Below are 22,907 nucleotides of genomic sequence, written 5' to 3'. Positions count from 1 at the left end.
CAATGTTTATATAGCAGCAATGTCCACAATAGCCAAACTATGGAAAGAGCCTAGATGTCCATCAACAGACGAATGGATAAAGAAGATGTGGTGTGTATATATACAATGGAATATTATGCAGCCATCAAAAAGAAACAACAGAATCTTGCCATTTGCAACGACGTGGACAGAACTAGAGGGTATTAGGCTAAGCGAAATAACTCAGAGAAAGACACGTATCATATGATCTCACTGATATGAGGAATTCTTAATCTCAGGACACTAACTGAGGGTTGCTGGAGTGGTGGAGGTGGGAGGGATGGGGTGCCTTGGTGACAGACATAGGGGAGGGTATGTGCTATGGTGAGCACTGTGAATTATGTAAGACTGATGAATCACAGACCTGTACCTCTGAAACAAATAATACATTATATGTTAAAAAAAAAAAAAAGAAGACAGTAGGAAGGGAAAAATGAAGGGGGGAAATCAGAGGGGGAGAGGAACCATGAGAGACTATGGACTCTGAGAAACAAACTGAGGGTTCTAGAGGGGAGAGGGGTGGGGGGATGGGTTAGCCTGGTGATGGGTATTAAAGAGGGCACATACTGAATGGAGCACTGGGTGTTATACACAAACAATGAATCATGGAACACTACATCAAAAACTAATGATGTAATGTATGGTGATTAACGTAACATAATAAAATTTAAAAAAAAAGAAAAAGAAATAATCACCCTGAATCCTATTTGTCTCCAGTAGCCACAGTGAGCCTCTATAGGGTCTGCTTCTGTTTAGGCTGCAACTCACTGAACGACCTGGGGTGCTCTGTGCCTTCTTCAGGCTGTTTCTCTGTCTAGTATGTCCTTCCGAGTTCTGTCATAAAGCCTTGAAGGGTCAGCTCAGATATCTCTCTGTAGCTTAATTAGATCTCTGTCCTTCATGCCACAGAATTCAGTGTTCCCTTAGTTGTTTTCCTGCTGTACTATGCACTTACTGTATTAGATACTAAATTATGAGTTCCACCAGGAAAAGGACCTTATTTGCCTTCAAATTCTTTCCTTATCAGACAGAAAGAGGTGAGCCTCATAGCATATATACATATATACATTTCTGCTTAAAAAAGAGAGGGTAGGTTGTGTAGAAAAATTTTGGAGAAGGCTGATCTCATGCAGTGAGACACCACCCTAATCAATGGAACTTTTCAACATTACTCCAATCTATCATCCAGATTTAAAACAACTTCTTCCAGTACCTAAACTGTAAATTAGAGAAGAGCATCCTGACGTTAAAAAGAAAAAAAGATGTAAACAAATCATGGAGACTAATGAAAATAAGGGTGGATTAAAAACTACTATATGTTAATCCAGAAAATATACCTAAGATACGAGTCGACTGAGAATAAGGGAGCAGCATTTGAAGTATGTTAACCCAGAAATATTGGAAAGGAAAAAGATAATAAATAGAAAGGAAACCAAATGGAAAAAAGTTCCCCTTAGCCTCATACAATAATTCTATGACAGTTTCTTCAGCAATCTATTATCTTTTCTGTGCCTAAAGCACAAGTGCAGTTGCCAAAAGGAAACCTCCCCACTGAGTGACTCACACATTCCATTTTCCTCTACTCTCATTAGTCACCCTCCTCTCAACATTTTTTTCTCTGCATCTACCAAATGCACACCACCCTGCTTTTTTCAAATTTCTTCTACTGAAATCTTCGTTGATGTTTTCATGATTTTTCCTTCCAAATGACTCCCAAGTTCTGATCTGAGCCTCTCACATGTATGTATGTTATCCCTTTTGCCCCAGTTAAGAACCATGTTTAAGAATAAGAGCTTCTTGTGGGTTTCAGCTCTGCCACTTATTAGTTACATGAAAATGGGCAAGTTAACCCTCATTCTCATTTTATTTGTAAACTGGGACTAAACCAACCCCCAAAGGTTTAAAGAGGTACTCGTGTAATGTACTTATCCAGGGATATGGAAAGGGCTTAATGATATAACCTATAATTTTAGAAATAAAAGTGACACTTATTGAGTATATCAAATGTGTTATATAACATGCTAAGTACTTCTTATGTTAACTCATTTAATGATCAAAATAATTCTGAGATGATAATTATTCTCATTTTAGAGAAGAGAAAACTAAACCTCAGTAAGATGCAGTAATCTGCCCTAAGTCACACAGCTGGAAAATGTTAGCAGTGGACCTGTAAATCAAGTTACTCCAAAGGCTGTACTCTTTCCATTATTTTATGATGTTTCCCTAAAAGGGATCTTAAAATGTCTTTAACACTGAAATAACTTCAAACCAAGCTCCAATAGTGTTTTATATCAATATTATGTTTTATTTGCATTAAAAAAAAATCCCCTTTTTTGATTACATTCAGGAGACTATTTCAGAAATATTGTTTTTCATTTTCTTAACTTATAATTACCCTAAAAATTGTTCAGGAAAACTGAGTTCATAAAATCAATTGTTAAAATAGTCAAAATGCACTGATTTGCTGTGTAGTTGCCATTTAATACAACATGAATGGCTGTCTATTCAATTTATGAATCCATGTTATAACAAGATGTTTTGGCAGCTACAAAAATGATTGCATCTTTAACAAGTCTAATGAGGGTAGGATGGAGAGAATGCTTAGGTTCTGATTAAACTGTGGGAGTTCATGCCAACAGAGGTTAGTTACCACAGCTTGACTAGCAATAATAGTTCCTACCATCGTAGTACACAAAATAAAATCTATTATTTGGAAATTGTATGACTCTAGAATAGAAATGCATTTCCCATGAAAACCTCTCTTTCTCTCAGATCTTTTAGATTCTTTAGGATTTCCTTAATCTCCTCCCATTTATACAATTTCTTTTAAAGGAAGTTCAACAAATGAAACAATTTAACAATTAACATAAAACATATTTCCTGCCACTTCCCTTGCAAAAGATGTCAGAGTCTCCCAAGAAATAGTCAACTAAAACTGTAACAAAATGTGAAACTCTGTTATACAATGTAAAGTATTTTCTAATCCTTCAAATTATTAGCATATTTAAGGATAGGAGCTTTAAAAAGAGGAAACAGCAAAAAGTTATTTTATTGCATGATTCATATGCATTTTATCTTTAAAATTTTATTAGAGATATTTGTATAGATCAATAAAACTTACCAGAAAGAAGTTCTGAAAATAAATTGCCAAGGATTAATATCAATTTAAAAACAATGTTATTACAGACAGAATGGAATTTTAACTTGTTGAAATGATGCTCAAATTTATTTGAAAGAAACAACGTATGAGAAAAAAATTTTAAAAAATAGTAGCGAGGTAGGATATTAAAGTGTTATTATCATTGAATAACTAAAAGTGCATGGTACTGATACAGGAAAAGATTCAATCGAGTAAGAGAGAGAATCCAGAAACAAATCAATGAGTACAATGAGAACTTAGTATATGGAAGTGCCTCATTTCAGTTCAGTGGAGAAAGGACTCATGATTCAATAAATGGTGTTGGGACAAATGAATCACCATTTAGAAAGAATAATACTATTAGTGAAAATGTAATACTCTCCATTTAAGAAAAAAATACTTAACATCTCACATTAAAACAAATGCCAGGAGCACCTGGGTGGCTCCGTCAGTTAAGCCTCCGACTCTTAATTTCGGTCCAGGTCATGATCTCAGGGGCATGAGACAGAGCCCCATGTCTCAGGCTCTGCGCTAGGCAGGAAGCCTGCTTAAGGTTCTCTCTCTCTTTCCCCCTCTATCCTTTCCCCCTCCCCACTCCCTCTCTCACCCTCTAGAACAAAAACAAAAACAAATTCCAAATGGACTAAAGATAAACAAAATCTATAAAGATACTAGAAGAACATATAGGCTTGGTTGTAAGGAATAACTTTCTATGCTTTCAATACAAAAGCCAAGAAAAAAATGTTTTTCAATACTGCCGTTTTTGATTACATAAACATTTAAAACAGTATAGAAAAAAAACCTGCATGATTAAAAGACAAACAACATATTGGGAAAATATTTACAACAAATGGCAGAGGAAAAAATCTTTAACTTATGATAAGATGTATTAATCAAGAGAAAAACACATAAACTCCTCTAGAAATGTAGGCAGAGGATACTGTTTTGGACTGCTAGTTGAACCCCCAAATCCATTCTCTCTTCCTTTCATAGTAATAGATTTTTATCTGGGCATATGGCCACCCAGCTGGAAAATATTCTGTACAGCTTCTCTTGCAGTTAGGTGTGGCCATGAAACTTAAATTCTTGTCAAAAGAATGTGAGCTGACGTAATATGAGCAACTTCTCTTTTACTTGCTGAATAGCAAATTACTCACCTTTCATTTTTTTTCCCTCATTCTTTCCTCCTTACTGGGGGCTGAAATATAGACTACAGATAATCCCATTTTGTCAGTCCAGGTAAGGATAACACTTAGGGGATGATAGAACAATCCGATGTAGAACCGAGGTCCCTAAATTACTATGGTGAGCAGAACCACCCAATCAGTTGAGACTACTTACTATTATGTGAGAAAGAAAGAAACTCTTATCTGATTTGAACCATTGTATTTTGGGGTCTCTTGTGCCAGCTACTTAGCCTATATACTAACAGAATAAAAAAGGAAGGAAATGCCCATAGGAATGAAATATTAACGGCTAATATGAGAGAACATATTCTTTCCCTCTTATTATCTAAGAAGGACAAATTAAAATAACCATGAAATAATATTTGGACATTACCAGCAAAAGCTAAAAGACTGATAAAATTAATAAAATCTAGTTTTAAACAAGTATGTGAGGAAACTAGCATTCTTGTGTTGAAAATGTAAAACTGTACCATGTTTGGTGAAAATAACAGGACAAGAGTGCAAACATATATAGATAAGAATGATCATCACAAGATTATACAAAACAAAAAACTGAAACCCTGGTGGGATTGGGTAAATAAATTCTGGTACCTCCATATAGTAGAACACTATGAAGACTAAAAATGATGGTTTGAAAGACAAAGGCAAATGATCTTTTGTCATGATAGCAGACCATTTAACACATAAGATAAAAAATTAGCTTGTGCTCTAGGAAAGCATAAATGAAAAAAATGACACAGTATAGTTTGATAAAGAAGAATAAAATTTATCATTTCTGAACTCTATCAGGAGAATAATTTTGTAGCATAGAAGAGTAACATAATTTTATCATTATTAATGGCCTAAAGTGCTTTGTTAAATTGAATCAGATTTTGATAGAGGGTAAAAACTGTCTTTAAAAGTAAACTTTATACCATGTAATATTACGTGACAGATACAATTAGAAAGGAAGTCTATTGTGAGAGTAATATACATATAATTAGGAGTTTATTGTTATTTATGATTGGAAATAAATAACATATGATTGGAAAATAATAAAAGTAAACTTTATAAAAAATAAAAGTAAACTTCAGTTTTACTAGCAGAAGCTTGACTACTTTGAGTTCTCGATCTATGAGAACTATTGAGAACACAATGCCCTGCAGCTTTGCTCTACTCAAACCTTCCTCCTGAAATAGTTTTAAATACTGGAGGAAACTCTTGAGTATTTATTCCCCAAAGATGGTGGAGAAGCCAAAAGCCTCCAGTCTGGTGTTTTATCTTAAAAATTCATGCACGTTTGGCATTCTACCCTAGTTTTAGTACAACACAATTATGTGTTAAATTTCTAATTTAATTAGTTAACATGTTCCCCCAAATCATTTTTGTAAAATCGGCATTGAAGAAACCATTTATCTTATGGCCTTTTTCTAGCTACAAAATATGTATATAATAAAAAGAACATAGGCTTTGGATTAAATCCTAGCTCTGAAGCTAGCCAAGTTATTTACCCCAACTAAGGCTCCATTTACTCTTCTGTATAATGGAGGTGACAATGCCTAGGTATGGGGTCTTGATATAAAAGAATAGAGTAATATTTAACAAAGTATGCACCTCTGTCAAACTTTATTCCTTACAATATAATGAACATTTATATATTACCTTGTTTTCAGTTATGACTTGACCATGATGCATTTTAACTATCAATTACTATTCTACCAGCTTCCACTTTATTTAACAATTAAATTAATACCTGTAATTGTGCTTCCCTTAGCTGTTGGCTGGTAATTTGAGCTTTTTGTTGCATCATATTTTCAATTCGTTGGTTGACTTGCTTTTCTTTCTTGAGCTCATTTCCATAAAATCTGGACCCCTACATAAGAAAACAAACAAAGCATAAGAAAAGTGTCAGAAGGAAAGCATCAGTAGTATAACCATGGTGGCTAACAGTATAGACTAGAATCAGAATAACTGAATTCAAAACTTAGCTCCACTACTTACTAGCTAGGAACCCTAAAACTACTTAATTTTTCTATGTCTCAATTTCCTTGCCTGTAAAATGAATTTATAGTTACCTAGAATTTTGGGGGCAGTATTTACACAGTACAAACTCTTTGAGATGAGTACAATATGTTACTTAGAAAGTAACAATGTGTCCTAGACAGGACCCACGGGGCATATCCAAGGCCTTAGTCATTTGGGTCATCGGTCACCTCCTTCACTTTTACTTAAAAAGCACTTAAGGGGCGCCTGGGTGGCTTAGTCAGTTAAGCATCCAACTCTTGATTTCGGCTCAGGTCATGATATCAGGGTTGTGATGTTGAGCCCTGTGTCGGGTTCCATGCTGGGCATAGAGCCTGCATAAGACTCTCTTCCCCACCCCACCTTTTCTAAAAAAATAATAAAAAATACAAAAATAAAGTATTTAAAAAATTTTAATGTTAGCCATTAAAGAAAATGTAGAAAATCACTTTTAGAAAATTACCTATCATCCCATCACTAAACATAACATCTACATCTATCCACTCATCAAGTTGATGGAAATTTAGATTGTTTACTTTATGGCTTTTATGAAAAATGCTGTAATGAACATTTGTATATACATTTTTGCATGGACATATGTTTTCACTTTCCTGAGGTACCCAGAAGTGGAATCTCTGTGTCATATGCTAACTCCATGCTAAAGCTTTTGAGGAACTGCCAGACTGTTTTCCCAAGTGGCTGAACCATTTTATAATCCCACCAGCAATGTATGAGGTTCCAATTTTTCCATATCCTTACCAATATTTGTTATTGTCTATCTCATAGCCATTCTAGGCTATAATAGTGTGAATGGCACCTCATGTGGTTTTAATTTGCATTTCTCTGATGACTAATGATGTTGAACATCTTTTCATGTGCTTATGAGCTATTCTTATACCTTTAGTGAAATGTCTTATTTATATCTTTTGCCCATTTTTTATTAGGTTGTCTTATTAATAATTTGTAAGAATTCTCTCTATATTCTGGATGTAAATCCTTTATCAGATAAATATTTTGCAAATATTTTATACTAGTATGTTGCTTATCATTTTCTTTTTTAATTGTGTCTTTGAAGTGCAAAAGTTTTGAAATCTGATAAGGTCTGACTTGTCGACTTTTTCTTTTATTGACTGCGCTTCTGGTGTCGTACCTAATAAATGCTTGTCTAACCAAATGTCTCAAAGATTTTCTCCTATCTTCCAGAAGTTCTTACTGCGTTAGCTCTTACATTTCACTCAGTTTTGAGTTCAACTTGTGTATGGTATGAATTGAGGGTCTCAGTTCATCTTTTTAGCATTTGGATATCCAGTTGTCCCAGGATTATTTGCTGAACAGACTATCCTCTGCCTTGGTACTTTTAGCAAAAAATCAATAAAGTATCAATACAAAAATTTACTTCTGGACTCTTAATTCTGCTCCATTGTTCAATACGTCTAACCTTATGACAGTACCACACTGTCTTGATAACTGTAGCTTTATAGTAAGTTCTAAAACAGGAAAGTCAAAGACTTCCATGTTTTTCCTTTTCAAAACTGTTTTGGCTATTTTATTTTATTTTTAAAGATTTTACTTATTTACTTGAGAGAGAAAGAGAGGAAGGGAGAGAGCATAAGTAGGGGGAGCAGCTGAAGGAGAGGGAGAAGCAGGCTCCCCACTGAGCAGGGAGCCTGACGTGGGGCTTGATCCCAGGACCCCAGGACCATGACCCCAGCCGAAGGCAGACACCTAACCAACTGAGCCACCCAGGCACTCTGGTTTTGGGTATTTTAGATGTTTTTGCATTTCCACATAAATTTTAGGGTCTGTTAATCAATTTCTGCAGAAAAAAAAAAGCCTCTGTAATTTGGATGGGGAATTACATTGAATCTGCAGATCAATTTGGGGAGAACTATCCTTTTAACAATATTAAGTCTTCTCATTCTTGAACATGTAATGTCTTTCCATTTATTTATTTTTTTAAGATTTTTATTTATTTGACACAGAGAGAGATACAGCAAGAGAGGGAACATAAGCAGGGGGAGTGGGAGAGGGAGAAGCAGGCTTCCTGCAGAGCAGGGAGCCCGATGCAGGGCTTGATCCCAGGACCCTGAGATCATGACCTGAGCCAAAGGCAGACGCTTAACCGACTGAGCCCCGTCTCTCCATTTTTTAAATCTCTACCTGCCCTCAATTAATTTTTGTAATTTTCATGGTAAAACTGTGGCATTCCTTTTGAAATTCCTTAAGAGCTTCTACATGTAACATCATGTTATTTGTGAAAAGATAGTTTTAGTTTTTCCTTTCCAATCCAAATGCCTTTTATTTCTTTTCATTGCCTGACTACACTAGAACTTTAGGACTATGTTGCATAGACGGCATGAGAGGGGGCATCCTTGCCTTGTCCCTGATTTTAGGAGAAAAGTGCATTGTCATGGTATATAACCTTTCTTTTATATTGTTGGATTTAGTTTGCTAACGTTTTGTTGAGGACTTTTCTATTTACAATGATCTATAATCTTCTGCTTGTCTGGCTATGATGTCAAGGTGATACTGGTCTCATAGAATGAGTTTGTAAGGGTTATATCCTTCTTTATTGTCTGAAAGGACTTGTGGAATACTGGTATTATTTCTTCTTTAAATGTCAGATAAAATTCATCACTGAAGGGAGGCCTGGGTGGTTCAGTCAGTTAAGCATCTGCCTTTGGCTCAGGTCGTGATCCCAGGGTCCTGGGATCAAGCCCTGCATTGGGCTCCCTGCTCAGCAGGGATCCTGCTTCTCCCTCTGCCTGCTCTCCCCTTGCTTGTGCTCTCTCCCTCTCTCTCTCTCTGACAAATAAGTAAAAAATCTTAAAAAAAAAAATTCACCACTGAAGCCACTGTGACTTGTTTTTTTTTGCTGGGGGGGGAGGGGTACAGGGAAGATTTTTAATTACTAAATTATTTCCTTGTTAAAGATCTATTTAGATTTTCCATATTTTCTTGAGTCAGTTTTGCAAAAATTGTAAATTTCTTGAAATTTGTCCAAGTTATTGGGATTTGTTTTAAAATACTCCAATTTCCATCTCCAAAATTCAGTAGGGAGGGTAACATAGATGAAACAACATTTTCAAAAATGTTGGTAACTACTGATGGTGGGTGAGGATTACCCAGGAATTCACTTTAGTATTCTAATTTTGTGTATGTTTAAAATTTTCTGATAAAACTTTTAAAGAAGTAAACTGCATTGCTGTGAAGCAGTAACAATTAGAAAATTTCAATTTAAAAAAGATATTTATGATGAACTTCCCATCCACCCACACTAGAGAAATAAGATATAAAATATATAAATATGTTAATATATTAATATATAAATATATGTAAGGCATATAAAATATAAATCATATATGTATACGTATATGTATATGATTCATACATGTCAATCAGATGATATGTATCTATCATTCTATGATTGATATGTCTATACAGTTGAACCTTGAACATCATCATGGGTTTGAACTGCACAGGTCCACTTATACATGGAGTTTTTTCAATAAATATAGTACAGTACTATAAATGTATTTTCTCTCCCTTAAGATTTCTTAATAATATTTTCTTTTTTCTAGTTTACTTTATTGTAATATATAATACACATAATATACAAATTTTGTGTTAACCAACTGTGTTGGTTAAGATCTTCTGTGGTAAAGCTTCCAGTAAAGCTGGAAAAGCTGGTAAAGCTTCCAGTCAACAGTAGGCTATTAGCAGTTAATTTTGGAGGATTCAAAAGTTGTACATGGGTTTTCAACGGTGTGTGTGTGGGGAGGGGGTCAGTGATCCTAACCCCCACATTGTTCAGTGGTTTATGTGGTAGAGCAAAGTTTTGAGAATATCTAAGATACCCTTGAAAAAGAACAAAGAGCAAAAAAATAACTTGTCCTAGCTGTTATCAAGACTTATTATAAAGTACTGTAATTAAGATCATGTCGTAAAGATACAACAACAAATAATCCAGTGGAATAGAAGAAAGCACTGCAGATCAGTAAGAGAAGGATGAACTATTTAATAAGTGTTCCCGGGACACAGAGAAAAGAGAGGAAAGATAGGGAAATCCAGGATGGCTTAAATATTCTATTTCTTAACCTGAAAACTAGGGGCATAGGTTTTATTCCTATTTTTAAGTTTTATGGTTAAAAATTCACAAAACTCTCAGAGAAACAGAGTAGTACAATAAACAAATATATAAAACTATCACTGAGATTTAACAACAAACATTTTGCCTTATTTCCTTCATTGATTTAAAAAAAATTTTTTTAAAGATATTTGATAGAGACAGATAGTGACAGAGATAGTGAGAGAGAGCACAAGTATGGGGAGAGGCAAAGGGAAAGGGAGAAGCAGGCTCCCCGCCGAGCAGGGAGCCGGACATGGAGCTTGATCCCAGTGTCCTGGGATCATGACCTGAGCTGAAGGCAGACGCTTAACCGACTGAGCCACCCAGGCACCCCTCTTCATTGATTTTTTTTAACTGAACTGTTTTAAAGTAAATTACAGATATAATGACATTTAACTATTCCATACAGTATTTTATTATGCATCTTTAAAAATAAGGTCATTGTGGGGCACCTGGGTGGCTCAGTTGGTTAAGCATCCATCTCTTGATTACAGCCTGGGTCATAATCTCAGGGTCCTTAGATCAAGCCCCATGTGGGGCTCCAAGCCAGGTGTGGAGCCAGCTTAGAGATTCTCTCTCTTTCCCTTCCTTCTGTCCCTCCCCACTGTTCGCACGTGCTCTTTCTCCCCCCCCAATTTTTTTAATTAAAAAAAATAAAAATAAGGCCATTTTCCTACATAATCATAATAGCATTTTCACAGCTAATACAATTAACAATAATTCCTTAATACTATCTAGTACACTCACCGTATTCAAATTCCCTTAAATGTTCCAAAAATATTTGTTCAAACCAAGATCCAATCAGGATCCATATATTTTGTTTGCTTACTTCATCTCAATTCTTTTACTTTTAAAATGGTATCTCTACGTTAAACCCACTTAAAATAATTTTTGCTCAACTTTTTATTTTGGAATTTCCAAATTTTCTAACAGTTGGGATAGTACAATAAACATCCATATGTCCTCACCTAGATTCCTATTACGTTTAGTTTCTCCCACAACTCCTATGTATATGCACACAAACACACTCCAACTCCTATATGTGCACTTGCACAAACATGCATACACACGAACACACACAAATGCTCCTCTTCCTCTTTTTGGCTAAACCATTTAAAAGTGAGTTGCTGTGGATACTGGTATGCATTTCTTAAGAATAAGGATATTTTCTTAAATTTTACACCTTTCTACATGGATATTTCATAATATACAAATGAAACAAAAAATGTTAGAAGAAAACATTTAGGACTTTGGAGAAAAGCATATGTAGTTGAATAATTCAAGTACATATAAAAAAGCAAACAAAAAAAACTTCTGCACAGGAAAAAGTACCATAAGCAAAGTCAAAAGATATACAATAATTTTAGTGGAAAATTGTGCAAAGGACAAGAAGAGACAGTTTGCAAAAAAAGGAAAATACAAGTGGCTTTTTAAACCTATGAAAAGATGCACTATCTCACTTTTCATAAAAGAAATGCAAATTAATGCTACACTATATTACTGTAGACTGACAAATCCAAAAGCTTAGTTACACACTGTACTGGCACAGTTGCGCCATGGTAATACACTCTCATGTACTGGCAGTGAAAATTTAAATTGATACATCCACTATGGAGGGCAACTGGCCAATTCATAAAAATTGCACATGCATATATCCTTTTTTGCTATCTGTATTTGGTAGGATAATTCCACTTCTAGAATCTCTCTTACATGTGTAATGTTATAAAATACAAGGTTATTTTCTGTAGTACTGTTGCTAAAAACAAAAGACTAGAAATGACTTATATGTTCATAAATAAACATTCTGACTGGTTCAATAAATTTTGTTATATTCACACTGCAGGCATAAAAATGAAGATCTTTACTTATATAGAAAGACCTCCAAGTTACAGTAATTGAAACAAAAACAAAAAACACAACAATTACAGTATTCTATTAAGAAAAAGGGTGAGAAAAGAACATGTATGTTATTTTACTTTTACATGCATACTATGTGTATATGAGGCAGAAAACTGGATGGCCAGAACAAGAGTAAAAGAACAGAAGGGAGATTATTCCATACCTATTTGTTTTAATAAGATACATTAAAATATTAAAAAATACAATAAAAAAGATATTTAAAACTTACTGATTTTATTTTAAACAGAAAGTTAAAAAGTTACTAAATTAGTGATAGCAAAATTAACAAGAAACATACTTTTGTGGCTTCCATTATAATTTTGTTAATCTTCTCTTTATCTAATCCTTCCATTCCGGCTTTATTATCATTAAGTCCCACCCTAAGCAGAAAATCATCTTTGTGATTGCCATTCTTCTCCTTGGTCCTATCCATGGTGTAAACTTAAAGCTTTTTTTATTATCTGAAAAAAACACAAAAAATAAACAGTGCTTTTTAAAGCATTCATGGTGAGGAGGTAGGCACTTAAAAGTTAAAATGATATAGAATCAGCCAAACAAGTAAAACATTTAAGAATTTTTAGTCATTGAGAAATTATTACTCAGATTTTTAAATTACTATCCCTAGATTATTGTACTTTCAGAGGGAAGAAAGGAATTAACATTTCCTGCAGGTTTTGTGCCAGCTACTATGTTTGGCACTTTACACTTGAACCTCACACAGCAACCCTGCCCTGAAAGGTAAATGTTATTATCCCCAATATAAAGAGAAAAGAAAGCTGAGTCTTAGAACATGTCTACTGACACAAACTTGCTAATAAGCGATAATATCTGTGTTGAAACCCAGGCCTGAGTCCAAAGTTCATGTTTTTCACATATTAACACACTGTATAGAAAATAAATACAAAATAACACTTCCTCTACTAAACATAAGTTCAACAGCATTCATTACCTACTGTATACAGAGTTCCTTTTTTTTTTTTTAAGATTTTATTTATTTATTTGACAGAGAGAGACACAGCGAGAGAGGAAACACAAGCAGGGGGAGTGGGAGAGGGAGAAGCAGACTTCCTGCTTAGCAGGAAGCCCGATGCGGGGCTTGATCCCAGGACCTGGGATCATGACCTGAGCCGAAGGCAGACGCTTAATAACTGAGACACCCAGGCACCCCAGAGTTCCATTTTTTAAAGCAGTGGAAAAAATATAGAAAAAATAATAATCTGTTCACTTCTAGGAAATTATTACATTTTATGATGTCACTTCTAAAGTTAAGAAAAATCCTTTTAAATAATAATTCTTTAATATCTTTAAATAGTTCTTTATTGTTTACTTTCACATATATTAGCTTTTTAAAATATTTATAGTAACCATGCAAGACAGATTTGGTTATTCTCATGCTAGGGAGATAGAAATTGGAGTTTCAGGAAGGTTAAGGGAATTGGCCATCCTAAGTCAGCCAAAGAGCCAAAGAACTGGTGTGAATCCAAGTCTTACTTCAAGTTAATACAGCCGCCATAACATCACAGCTGCTTCCAATTTGAGTTCACTTATGCGCTAAAGAAATGACCAGGTGCACAGCTGCCATGCATCTAACAACAAATTATGCCAGGGATTTCTTATTTGCAAGATTTAGGGAGGGCTCATTTATTCTATTTATTCTATGCTGCCTTAAGGACCTTTTCTTTTCCTTTTTTTTTTTTTTTTAGTTGACATCCATCACCACACAGTTATACAATTTCTTTTCTTGTGATGAGAACTTTTAAGATCTTAGCAACTTTCAAATATATGATACAGCATTAACTATAGTCACCATCCTATAATTATACCCCCATGATTTATTTATTTTATAGCTGGAAGTCTGTACCTTTTGACTACCTTTACCCACTTCACCTACCCCAACCACACCTCTAGCAATCTGTTCTCTGCACCTATGAGTTCAGGTTGTTGTTGTTTGATTCTACTTATGAGACAAGTAAATCAGAAGGACTGGGAGTAGGAACCAGATATCAGTATTTTTTAAGGCATGCTCAGGTTATTCTAATGTGCCCAAAATATAGGAACCACTTGGTACTATAGTTTCCCAGTGCCCAAGAGAATATAAGCTAGTTTTCTCTTTTTATCATATGACTTTTCTCTTCAACTATCGCATTCAGCCTAATATCATCCTATATTTTGTTATGCTTTAGTAGCCCAATTACTTACCATTTTCTAATAAAACTGGTGAAGGTAATTCATTCATATTTTCCCCAAACCAACACCACTGAAGAGTGAAGATGCTGAATGCAGACATACTATATTTAAGTTGCCTTGTCCTTTATTTTTTTAAAAAAGTTATTTGCTTGAGAGAGCACGAGCGGGAGGGGCAGAGGGAGAGGGAGAGATAATCTCAGGCAGACTCTGTGCTCAGCACCAGAGTCCATCCCAGGGCTCTGAGACCCTGAGATCATGACCTAAGTTGAAACCAAGAGTCAGACAGACGCTCAACCGACTGTGCCACCTAGGCGCCCCAAGCTGCCTTGTCCTTTAAGTGATGAAATGCATGAAAGGAAAAGAAACATTTATTGAATGCCTACTATTGCATAAAGAATATTTTAGTTAGCCCAAAAACTCTGAGAATTACTTTTGGTCCCTAATTGGGTCAGAAGAACTGGGTTATTACCAGCAATGCTGGCACCAGGCAAAGCTGTGGCAGGTAAAGTTAGTTTTCAGCTATCTTCTGTCATGTTGATGCCCAATTACCAGACCATTTATGTCTAGTTTCATGATACGTTTACTATTCTCTACATGTTAATGACTTCCAAGTTTATAGCTACAGTCCAAATGCCCATCTGGCATCCTAAATTTAACATATCCAAAACTGATCTTGTCATCTGCTTCCATCCCTCAAACCAGTTCCACTTGGATGCAGCCTTGAGCCTCATCTCAGTTGATGGCAACTCCATTCCCTTCCAGTTGCTCATGTAAATAACCTTGTCGTCATTCTTGAGCTCCCTCTTTCTCATACACCCCATGAGTGTATGAGATCTCAATCAATAGTTATGACCATCAATTTGTATGACCATCCAGATGGTCAGCAAATCCTATGGACTCTGATTTCAAAATGTACCCTGAATTTAACCTATTGTGTATTGTCATTGCTTTCACTCTAGTCTGAACCACCATTATCTCTTGCCTGGATTAATGCAACAGACTCTTAAATGGTCTATTTCTGCCCTCCATGTAGGCAATTATCAACACAATAGCCCAGCCTGATTCTTCTAAATCACAAATGAGGTCATATCACTCTTCTGCTGAAAACTACAACAGCACCCCAATCTTACTCCAGAATAAAAGCCAAAGTCCCAACAGAATCTGGATTCCAATTACCTGTTACCTGTCTTCCCTCTTACTTAATACTCTCCCCCCTGCTCACTACTCTCCAGGCACACTGGTCTCTTTGCTGTTCCTCAAATCTGGTAAGCACGTTCTAACCTTGAACTCTCTCCTTTAGGGTTCTTCAGCTAGCTATTCTCTTGACTAAACTCCCTTCAAGTCTTTGCTTAAATGTTACCTTCTCAATGAGGATTTACCCTGACATCCTTATTTAAATTTCAGCCTGATTAAATACCCCCCTCTTCCCAATGACCCATTTTTTTCATAGCCCTTATCATTTCCTAACAGAGCAATAAATATAGGTTTACTTATTATGCTCATTGTCTATCTCTCCTGTGAATATGGAAGCTCCAAGAGGGCAGGGAACTTTGCTTTTTGTTTGTTTTAACTGATGTATCCCAAAAGCCTCAAACAGTACTTGGCACAAAGTAGGTGCTCAATAAATAATTTGTTGGATGACTAAACTCAGTTTATAACATTTTTTCATTCTTTTATTCACATAGCAAGGTTACACAGCTATGTTAAAAGATTGTGACAAAAACTACTTTTCTGAAGTTAATAATTTTAAAATACTTGTAGTTTTTCCTCATTTCAACATTAAATATGTAAGGACAGGTATATGAACTAAACTACCTTTGATTTTATAAACCTTATTTTCCTAGGATATTTGATAGTTAAAATGATTAAAGCTTTTGGGACATATTTTGATTTTCAGTTAGAATGCTTGCTAGGTTCCATTAATGTTCAAAGGATTCTAGCTTATATTTATTCTTTGGGAAATTAAATTGCCTTGTTTAATTTCTTTGATTAAATATGTTCCAATTATATCTAAATCTACAAAAAATTATTGGACAAAGTTAATAAAACATACTAAGTTTTACTATACTTGAATTCCTATGAGTTCCTTTTAGTACTATCATTTATGTCCCTGTGGTGAACCTGCTTTTGTTTTTATTGGTTAGTGTTTCTGTTATTTTCAAATTTCTAGAATCTCTCACTAGTCCCGGTTGTGTCTATTCTCCCCATTAGTTCTGACTGAATTTCTTTAGACATTCATAAATTGAAAGGGAGAGCTAGCTCCCAGCAGAGATGATCACATAATATTCACAAAAGATGCACAAAAGATTATCACAAAGTATTTTCCATATTTTTCTAAAGGAAGTGAGATTTAATACTACTTTAAATGGCTTTGTGAGGGAAGTATATAAGTGCCTAGTGGCATCTGGGATATAATAAACTCTCAATCAATAGTTATTATTAAAGTTAAGCCAAATTTCCAGGGCTGTGATAATCACTAGTCTGACTTTCCTTACTTCTCTCTCTTCAAGATACAGAGACTGTGGAAGGAAAAAAGGTTCACTGTAAGCAACCTCAAGAAAAAGCCAAAGTTCACGGATCACATAGATGAAATTTTGTTTTGCTCCCAAAAAAACTATTTGTCCTATGATTATGAAAAAGAAAATAAAACGTTTTTATAGCTTGATACTACAAAGACAGTCTGTTTCACTTCAACTCAGAAGCAGAAATGGTTATACACAATGCAAAGGAAAGAACTTGGGTTCTTGTGGTTTAGTATATTGGTTTAAAAGTACATTTTCTCTGAAAATATTCAAGTTCTTCCCAGTCTGATTCTACCACTAACTATTCAGGTTACCACTTAAAAAAATATAAGGCGAACCTTTGTTTTTGGTGGTAGTAAGGATGGAAAATTAGATTTTTAAGCAGGAGTTCTGAGGAACAAGTTTTGGAGTGGTAGGATTTCTCCTACCTATAAAAAGCTCACAAAACTATGTAAACAATATCACAAGTGATTAGCACATTGACCAAAGTCACCTAGAATAAATCTACCAGAAAATGTGCAAAACATACTAAGGATAGTGAGAGAGATAAAGGAGAGAAGATAGAGAGGAAGCTGGGGGGGGGGGCAGAGATCGAGAACAAGGATAGAAAACTAAACTACATTGAGTTCCTAGGTGGAGCTTGCTTCCTATTTCTAACACACATAAATAACCAAACCCAAAAATTCTTCCAGAAAAACCTGTATATTTCTTAAGAACAAATATTATTTTTAATCCTCTAAATGTTCAAATATTTAACAGGTTTGTTTGAACAGATTAAACAGATTAAACAAAACTTCAGGCTGTAATTAAATGTTTTTACTATCTACATTTAAATACTATGAATTAAGAATATTACCCTAGTTTTAAAGTAATTTCCCACTTAATGCCTGACTAAAAAATTCCTTTTTCATTTTCATTTACTGTAAAAATATTTTTAAAATTTTCAAGAAAATAAAAATCACAACCCCCAAATTTTAACAGATTATTTTCTATGTTCCTCTCCAATTATTTTACACATATCTATGTGAACACATGTACTCAAACTACATGAACACAATTTTTATATGATGGGAATGAAGGCATGGATGCAACTTTGTATTTCTGGCTTTAATTTTTAATATCTTTGCAAAATAAGACAAACAAAAAATTTAAAATTATTTCAGAATGATTTGAAAGATTTTAAATGTATATGTATCACCAAGAGAAATAATAGAAATAATGTAACTCGGTGGCACCTGGGTGGCTCAGTCGTTAAGCGTCTACCTTCAGCTCAGGTCATGATCTCAGGGTCCTGAGATCGAGCCCCACGTCGGACTCCCTGCTCCGCGGGAAGCCTGCTTCTCCCTCTCCCACTCCCCCTGCTCGTGTTCCCTCTCTCGCTGTGTCTCTCTATGTCAAATAAATAAACAAAATCTTAAAAAAAAAAAAGAAAGAAAGAATGTAACTCTACAGATCCCAAACCATGGGGATGTATGCTAAAAGAAAACACAAGTTTTCACCGAGGACATAAAGTGTTTGAGAGAACTATGCATATACTCTCTTCGATTGCCTTTTTCCTTCCTGAGCTTTCTAACCATTTAATTTATTCCAATGAAGAAGAATGGGACAGAAGGCTGTTAAAAAGCCTACACTCTATCTAATTCTACAGACATATAAAATTCACTTTTATATAATAAATAATTGAATTATCTGCTTCTTTAGTACAGAATGAAAAATATCCTGATACAAAACACATTCACTAAAGTGTCAATTCAATGGTAAATTCTCCAAAGCTCAGTGTATAAGTTCCTATTTTGATGATGAGTTGCATATTTGGTAAAGTCTTCCAGAATCTCTAACAATGAAGACTTTGTTTACACTCAGAAATAAGGGCACTCAGGACCTTTAACAACTGTGAAAAATTAACTTTATATCTTATAGAAGTTGACTGTTTCTGAGGACATTGATTCATTAACACGAAGGAAGTATACCAAGAGGTTCTCTCTTTGGGTATTAGATCAAGTCAGCAAAAATATTTACTTACATAGAACTGATACTGCACAGACTAGTACACAGTAAAATGCATAAATTTTAAGGGACAGTTGAAAACGTATGTTCTTAGAAAAGGAGAAAAGGGTCCTCTTGTAGTACCTTTTTTGGTACTGTAATGGATTTTTTAAGTTCTACAATCTCTAGTGTTACTTTCAATATAAAATTGCAAATGAAGTCAGGATAATAGGTGGGGTTACACTACTAATAAGAAATTGAGCTATTATACTATTTATTACTATACTACATCATACATTATTGGAAGGATAGTATTTAATAACAAAGTTGTACATGATATTATTTTATTTTCCTATCCTGGAAAAATGATCCTTTCAATTATCCCCTCTGCTACATTGTTCTAGTGTGTCCTTGATACTGTTCATGATATTATTTCTTGATCCAGTGCTGCTGATTTCTTAGGTTTGAGCTCTAATTAGTCTACTGCAGGAGTTTATTTATTTATTTATTTATTTTTAAAGATTTATTTATTCGAGAGAGAGAAAGGGCATGCACGTAGGCAGGAGGAGGGGCAGACGGAGAGGGAGAGAAGCCTCAAGCAGAGCATGGAGCCCAAGGTAGGCCTCTATCCCAGGACCCTGAGATCATGACCTGAGCTGAAACCAAGAGTCGGATGCTCAACTGACAGAGCCACCCGGGTGCTCCTCAGAGTAAGATTTTAAATTATATCCAGAATATTCCCAAAATAATCTATAGAATTCTACTTTAGGATATGTATATTTTTAAAAAGTAAATATATGCTAAATGTTTATATTAACAGATAATTTTAACCCTTAATCTAAAAACACACTTGTATTATATAATCTTAACAGGTAAGCAAGATGCATCTCTGCCTCTGGAGGACACCATAATTTTATTTAAAAAAGGAAAATGAATTCCATGCCGTGGTTTCCTTCTGGAATTTTTTTTTTTCTAATCTAGTAATTGTTGGAAATGTTTTTCTCTTCCTGACCAGGCCTCAAAGGGTGAAGACTCAAAGTGGACACTGAAATCCACTTATTTCAGCAGAGATTAGAACCATATAGCTTGTCACCTCCTTTACTCAAGTCTTGAAGCTAAGAATAATAGCAACCTAGTTTTGGGATTTAAAGTCTGGCTTCTTACTATACAACTATAATTTTTAAAAGGTTAAAATAAAATATTCATAATTATTAAAGTTAACAGCTTCAATTTCTCAGATTTCAGAATTTTAAACCATAATGGCTTTAGCATATTTGCAAAACCTCCTAAGTTAATATTTTTGCTAAAACCACTTACCTAATGCCAATAAATTATTACAGTTCATTCTGACCCTCTTATTTAATCTGCACATAGTATAGCATTATGAAACTGGTCAAATGTTGACAGTAGCTTCCAGCATAAGAATTACTCATTTCTGGGGTGCCTGGGTGGCTCAGACGGTTAAGCATCTACCTTCAGCTCAGGTCATGATCCTGCGGTCCTGGGATCAAGTCCCTTTGGGGCTCCCTGCTCAGCAGGGAGCCTGCTTCTCCCTCTCCTCTCCGTTTGTGCTCTCTCTTGCTATCTCTCTCTCTCTCAAAAAATAAATAAAATCTTTTTTAAAAAAGAATTATTCATTTCTATACTGCCAAATATACTAAGAAACAAAATTTAATCTACAAATGAAATACGCATTTTTTTTTTTTAAGATTTTATTTGACAGAGAGAGACAAAGCGAGAGAAGGAACTCAAGCAGGGGGAGGGGGAGAGGGAGAAGCAGGCTTCCCGCGGAGCAGGAAGCCCAATGCGGGGCTCAATCCCAGGACCTGAGCCAAAAGCAGACGCCTAACAACTGAGCCACCCAGGCACCCCTATGCATTTCTTTTTTTAAAACAGATTTTATTTATTTATTTGAGAGAGTGAGCAAGAGAGAGAACACAAGCAGGGGGAGCGGCAGAGGCAGAGGGAGAAGCAGGCTCCCCACTGAGTAGGGAGCCCAATGCAGAGCTCTATCCCAGGACCCTGGGATCATGACCTGAGCTGAAGGCAGACACTTAACTGACTGAGCCACCCAGGTGCCCCATACAAATGAAATATGCATTTCTTACTACTACTAAGATAATTACCTTTAAAAGTACTTCATAGACGGTAGGAAAATGAAGAAAAAGTTACAACAAATGAATATCATAATATATAATTAAGTGATCACTTCTTACAAATAGAAGAAGCAGAAGCAGGAGTGATGGGATGTCACACATGAAAATGAGTTATAAAAGAATGTGACTTCCATCTCAGATGTTCTCATTCTCATGAATTACTCACTCTGGGGAAACCAGCTGCCATGTGAGGCAGCCCTGACAGAAGGTCCATGCGAGTGAGTTTGGAAGCAGATCTTCTTCCAGTCCAGTCTTCAGATAAGACTGCAGTCCTAGATAACACCTTGACTGCAACCTCATGATCCAGAGACACTCTGTTAAGCCATGCTGGGATCCTTGATCCACCCAAACTGTTAGATAATAAATGTATAGCTTACTTTCAAATTCTGTAATTATCTCATTATGGATCAGCACTGTACACAGACCAAAGTTTGAGTAACACTGCTATAAAACAGTTGTATCCTAAAGATTATTAATGTCTTCATTTGAATAAAGGTGAAAATTTTAAATATACTAATAAACTAATCAACCTGAATAACTTTTATGCCAAATGCCTTTTCCCGCTAGAATTTGTGTAAGAAAAAAATAAGGCAAGTGTTTTTTTGTAGTATCTAATACAACGGAAATATAAATTTCAAGAGGGCAAAACCTGGTACAGTGCTAGGCCACTGAGCTTGTTTCTTAATAAATGTTGAATGAATGAATGATGGGCAGATTAATATACAGAACATAATACAATTAATGGTAACACCTCAGTGAAGTCTTTTTAAATGCAGTAACTATAAGAAAGTAACATTTGGATCTTACATGTATATTACATGTATATTTCTATTTAATTTTCCTAAGATATGAGGAAACTAAGATGTGAAGACTTAGATGTATCTTAGATAAGTTAACAATTGGTGGACTTGAGACTGTATTTCAGGCCTAGCTTCAAAACCCTCATGTTTAGCCATTACATGATAAACACAAAGAAGGTAAAACAGAAAATTATCGACATCTTTTCAAAAAGGAACAGTGGTTTTTTTTCACATGGAATGTGAAAGGGGTATAAATGATAGATAAAATCATTTATAACTGTAATATAAAACAAAATTTATGGCCTAAACTTACTTTTAGATGACATCATGATTTTAAAAACTCTCTAAAAGCCTAAGAAGTCTCTAAATGAAGAATATGAAATAATGACAAAGAAACTAAAATAAAATTATTAAGATATGATGTTCCATTCAGACTTTACTAAAATATATTTAGGAATCAACTACAGACCTTTCTAGTGATCCAAAGGGTAATATATTCAATAATCATGGCATCTAAAACAAACAGTTCTCTTCTACCCGGGACTGCCTTATGTAATAATACCAGTAAAAATCAATTATCTAAAAAAGCCCTACATTTCTGCCTAAAGCAACACAAAATAAAGGGAAAACATTATTCATAAAAAGAACGAATTTTCTCTGAAAATGAGAGCTTCCGAAATCTGGTCTCTGTACAAGTCAAAGTAGCAGCAGAAGTGATTTCTTGTTTACAATATTGTCAGTGGTTTCTTCCCTTTTCAAGATATATCCAACCTCTCTAAAGCTGGGGGGGCGAAAAGATGAAAATAAAAAGCATGAAATTCCATAAATGCTGGCCATACTTGCTAAAAATACATATGAATAAATGATAATATTTTCAAACAAC

The 22,907-nt window shown here is 34.9% G+C and overlaps 1 protein-coding gene across 2 annotated transcripts in view; it reads right to left on the bottom strand.

The window, feature by feature from the left end:
• POLK (DNA polymerase kappa) overlaps positions 1 to 22,907 on the bottom strand; it is a 66,081-nt gene that overhangs the window by 32,375 nt on the left and 10,799 nt on the right. Inside the window, exons 2-3 of one of the 2 annotated variants that reach the window (XM_088023350.1) lie at positions 12,672 to 12,814; positions 6,077 to 6,196 (exon numbers count right to left, since the gene is read on the bottom strand). In XM_088023350.1, coding sequence (XP_087879476.1) covers positions 6,077 to 6,196; positions 12,672 to 12,814 — 263 coding nt within the window. Of the gene's footprint in view, positions 1 to 6,076; positions 6,197 to 12,671; positions 12,835 to 22,907 lie in introns of both variants that reach the window. The other variant, XM_088023349.1, reaches the window with a different exon arrangement.

This window comes from Eumetopias jubatus, unplaced genomic scaffold (assembly GCF_037043125.1).
Source record: "Eumetopias jubatus isolate StellerSeaLion01/CBP00866 unplaced genomic scaffold, mEumJub1_p1.0 scaffold_5, whole genome shotgun sequence".
Taxonomy (NCBI): Eukaryota; Metazoa; Chordata; class Mammalia; order Carnivora; family Otariidae; genus Eumetopias; species Eumetopias jubatus.
Note: the sequence above shows the minus strand (reverse complement) of the source record. Positions and strands in the feature narration are given on the sequence as shown.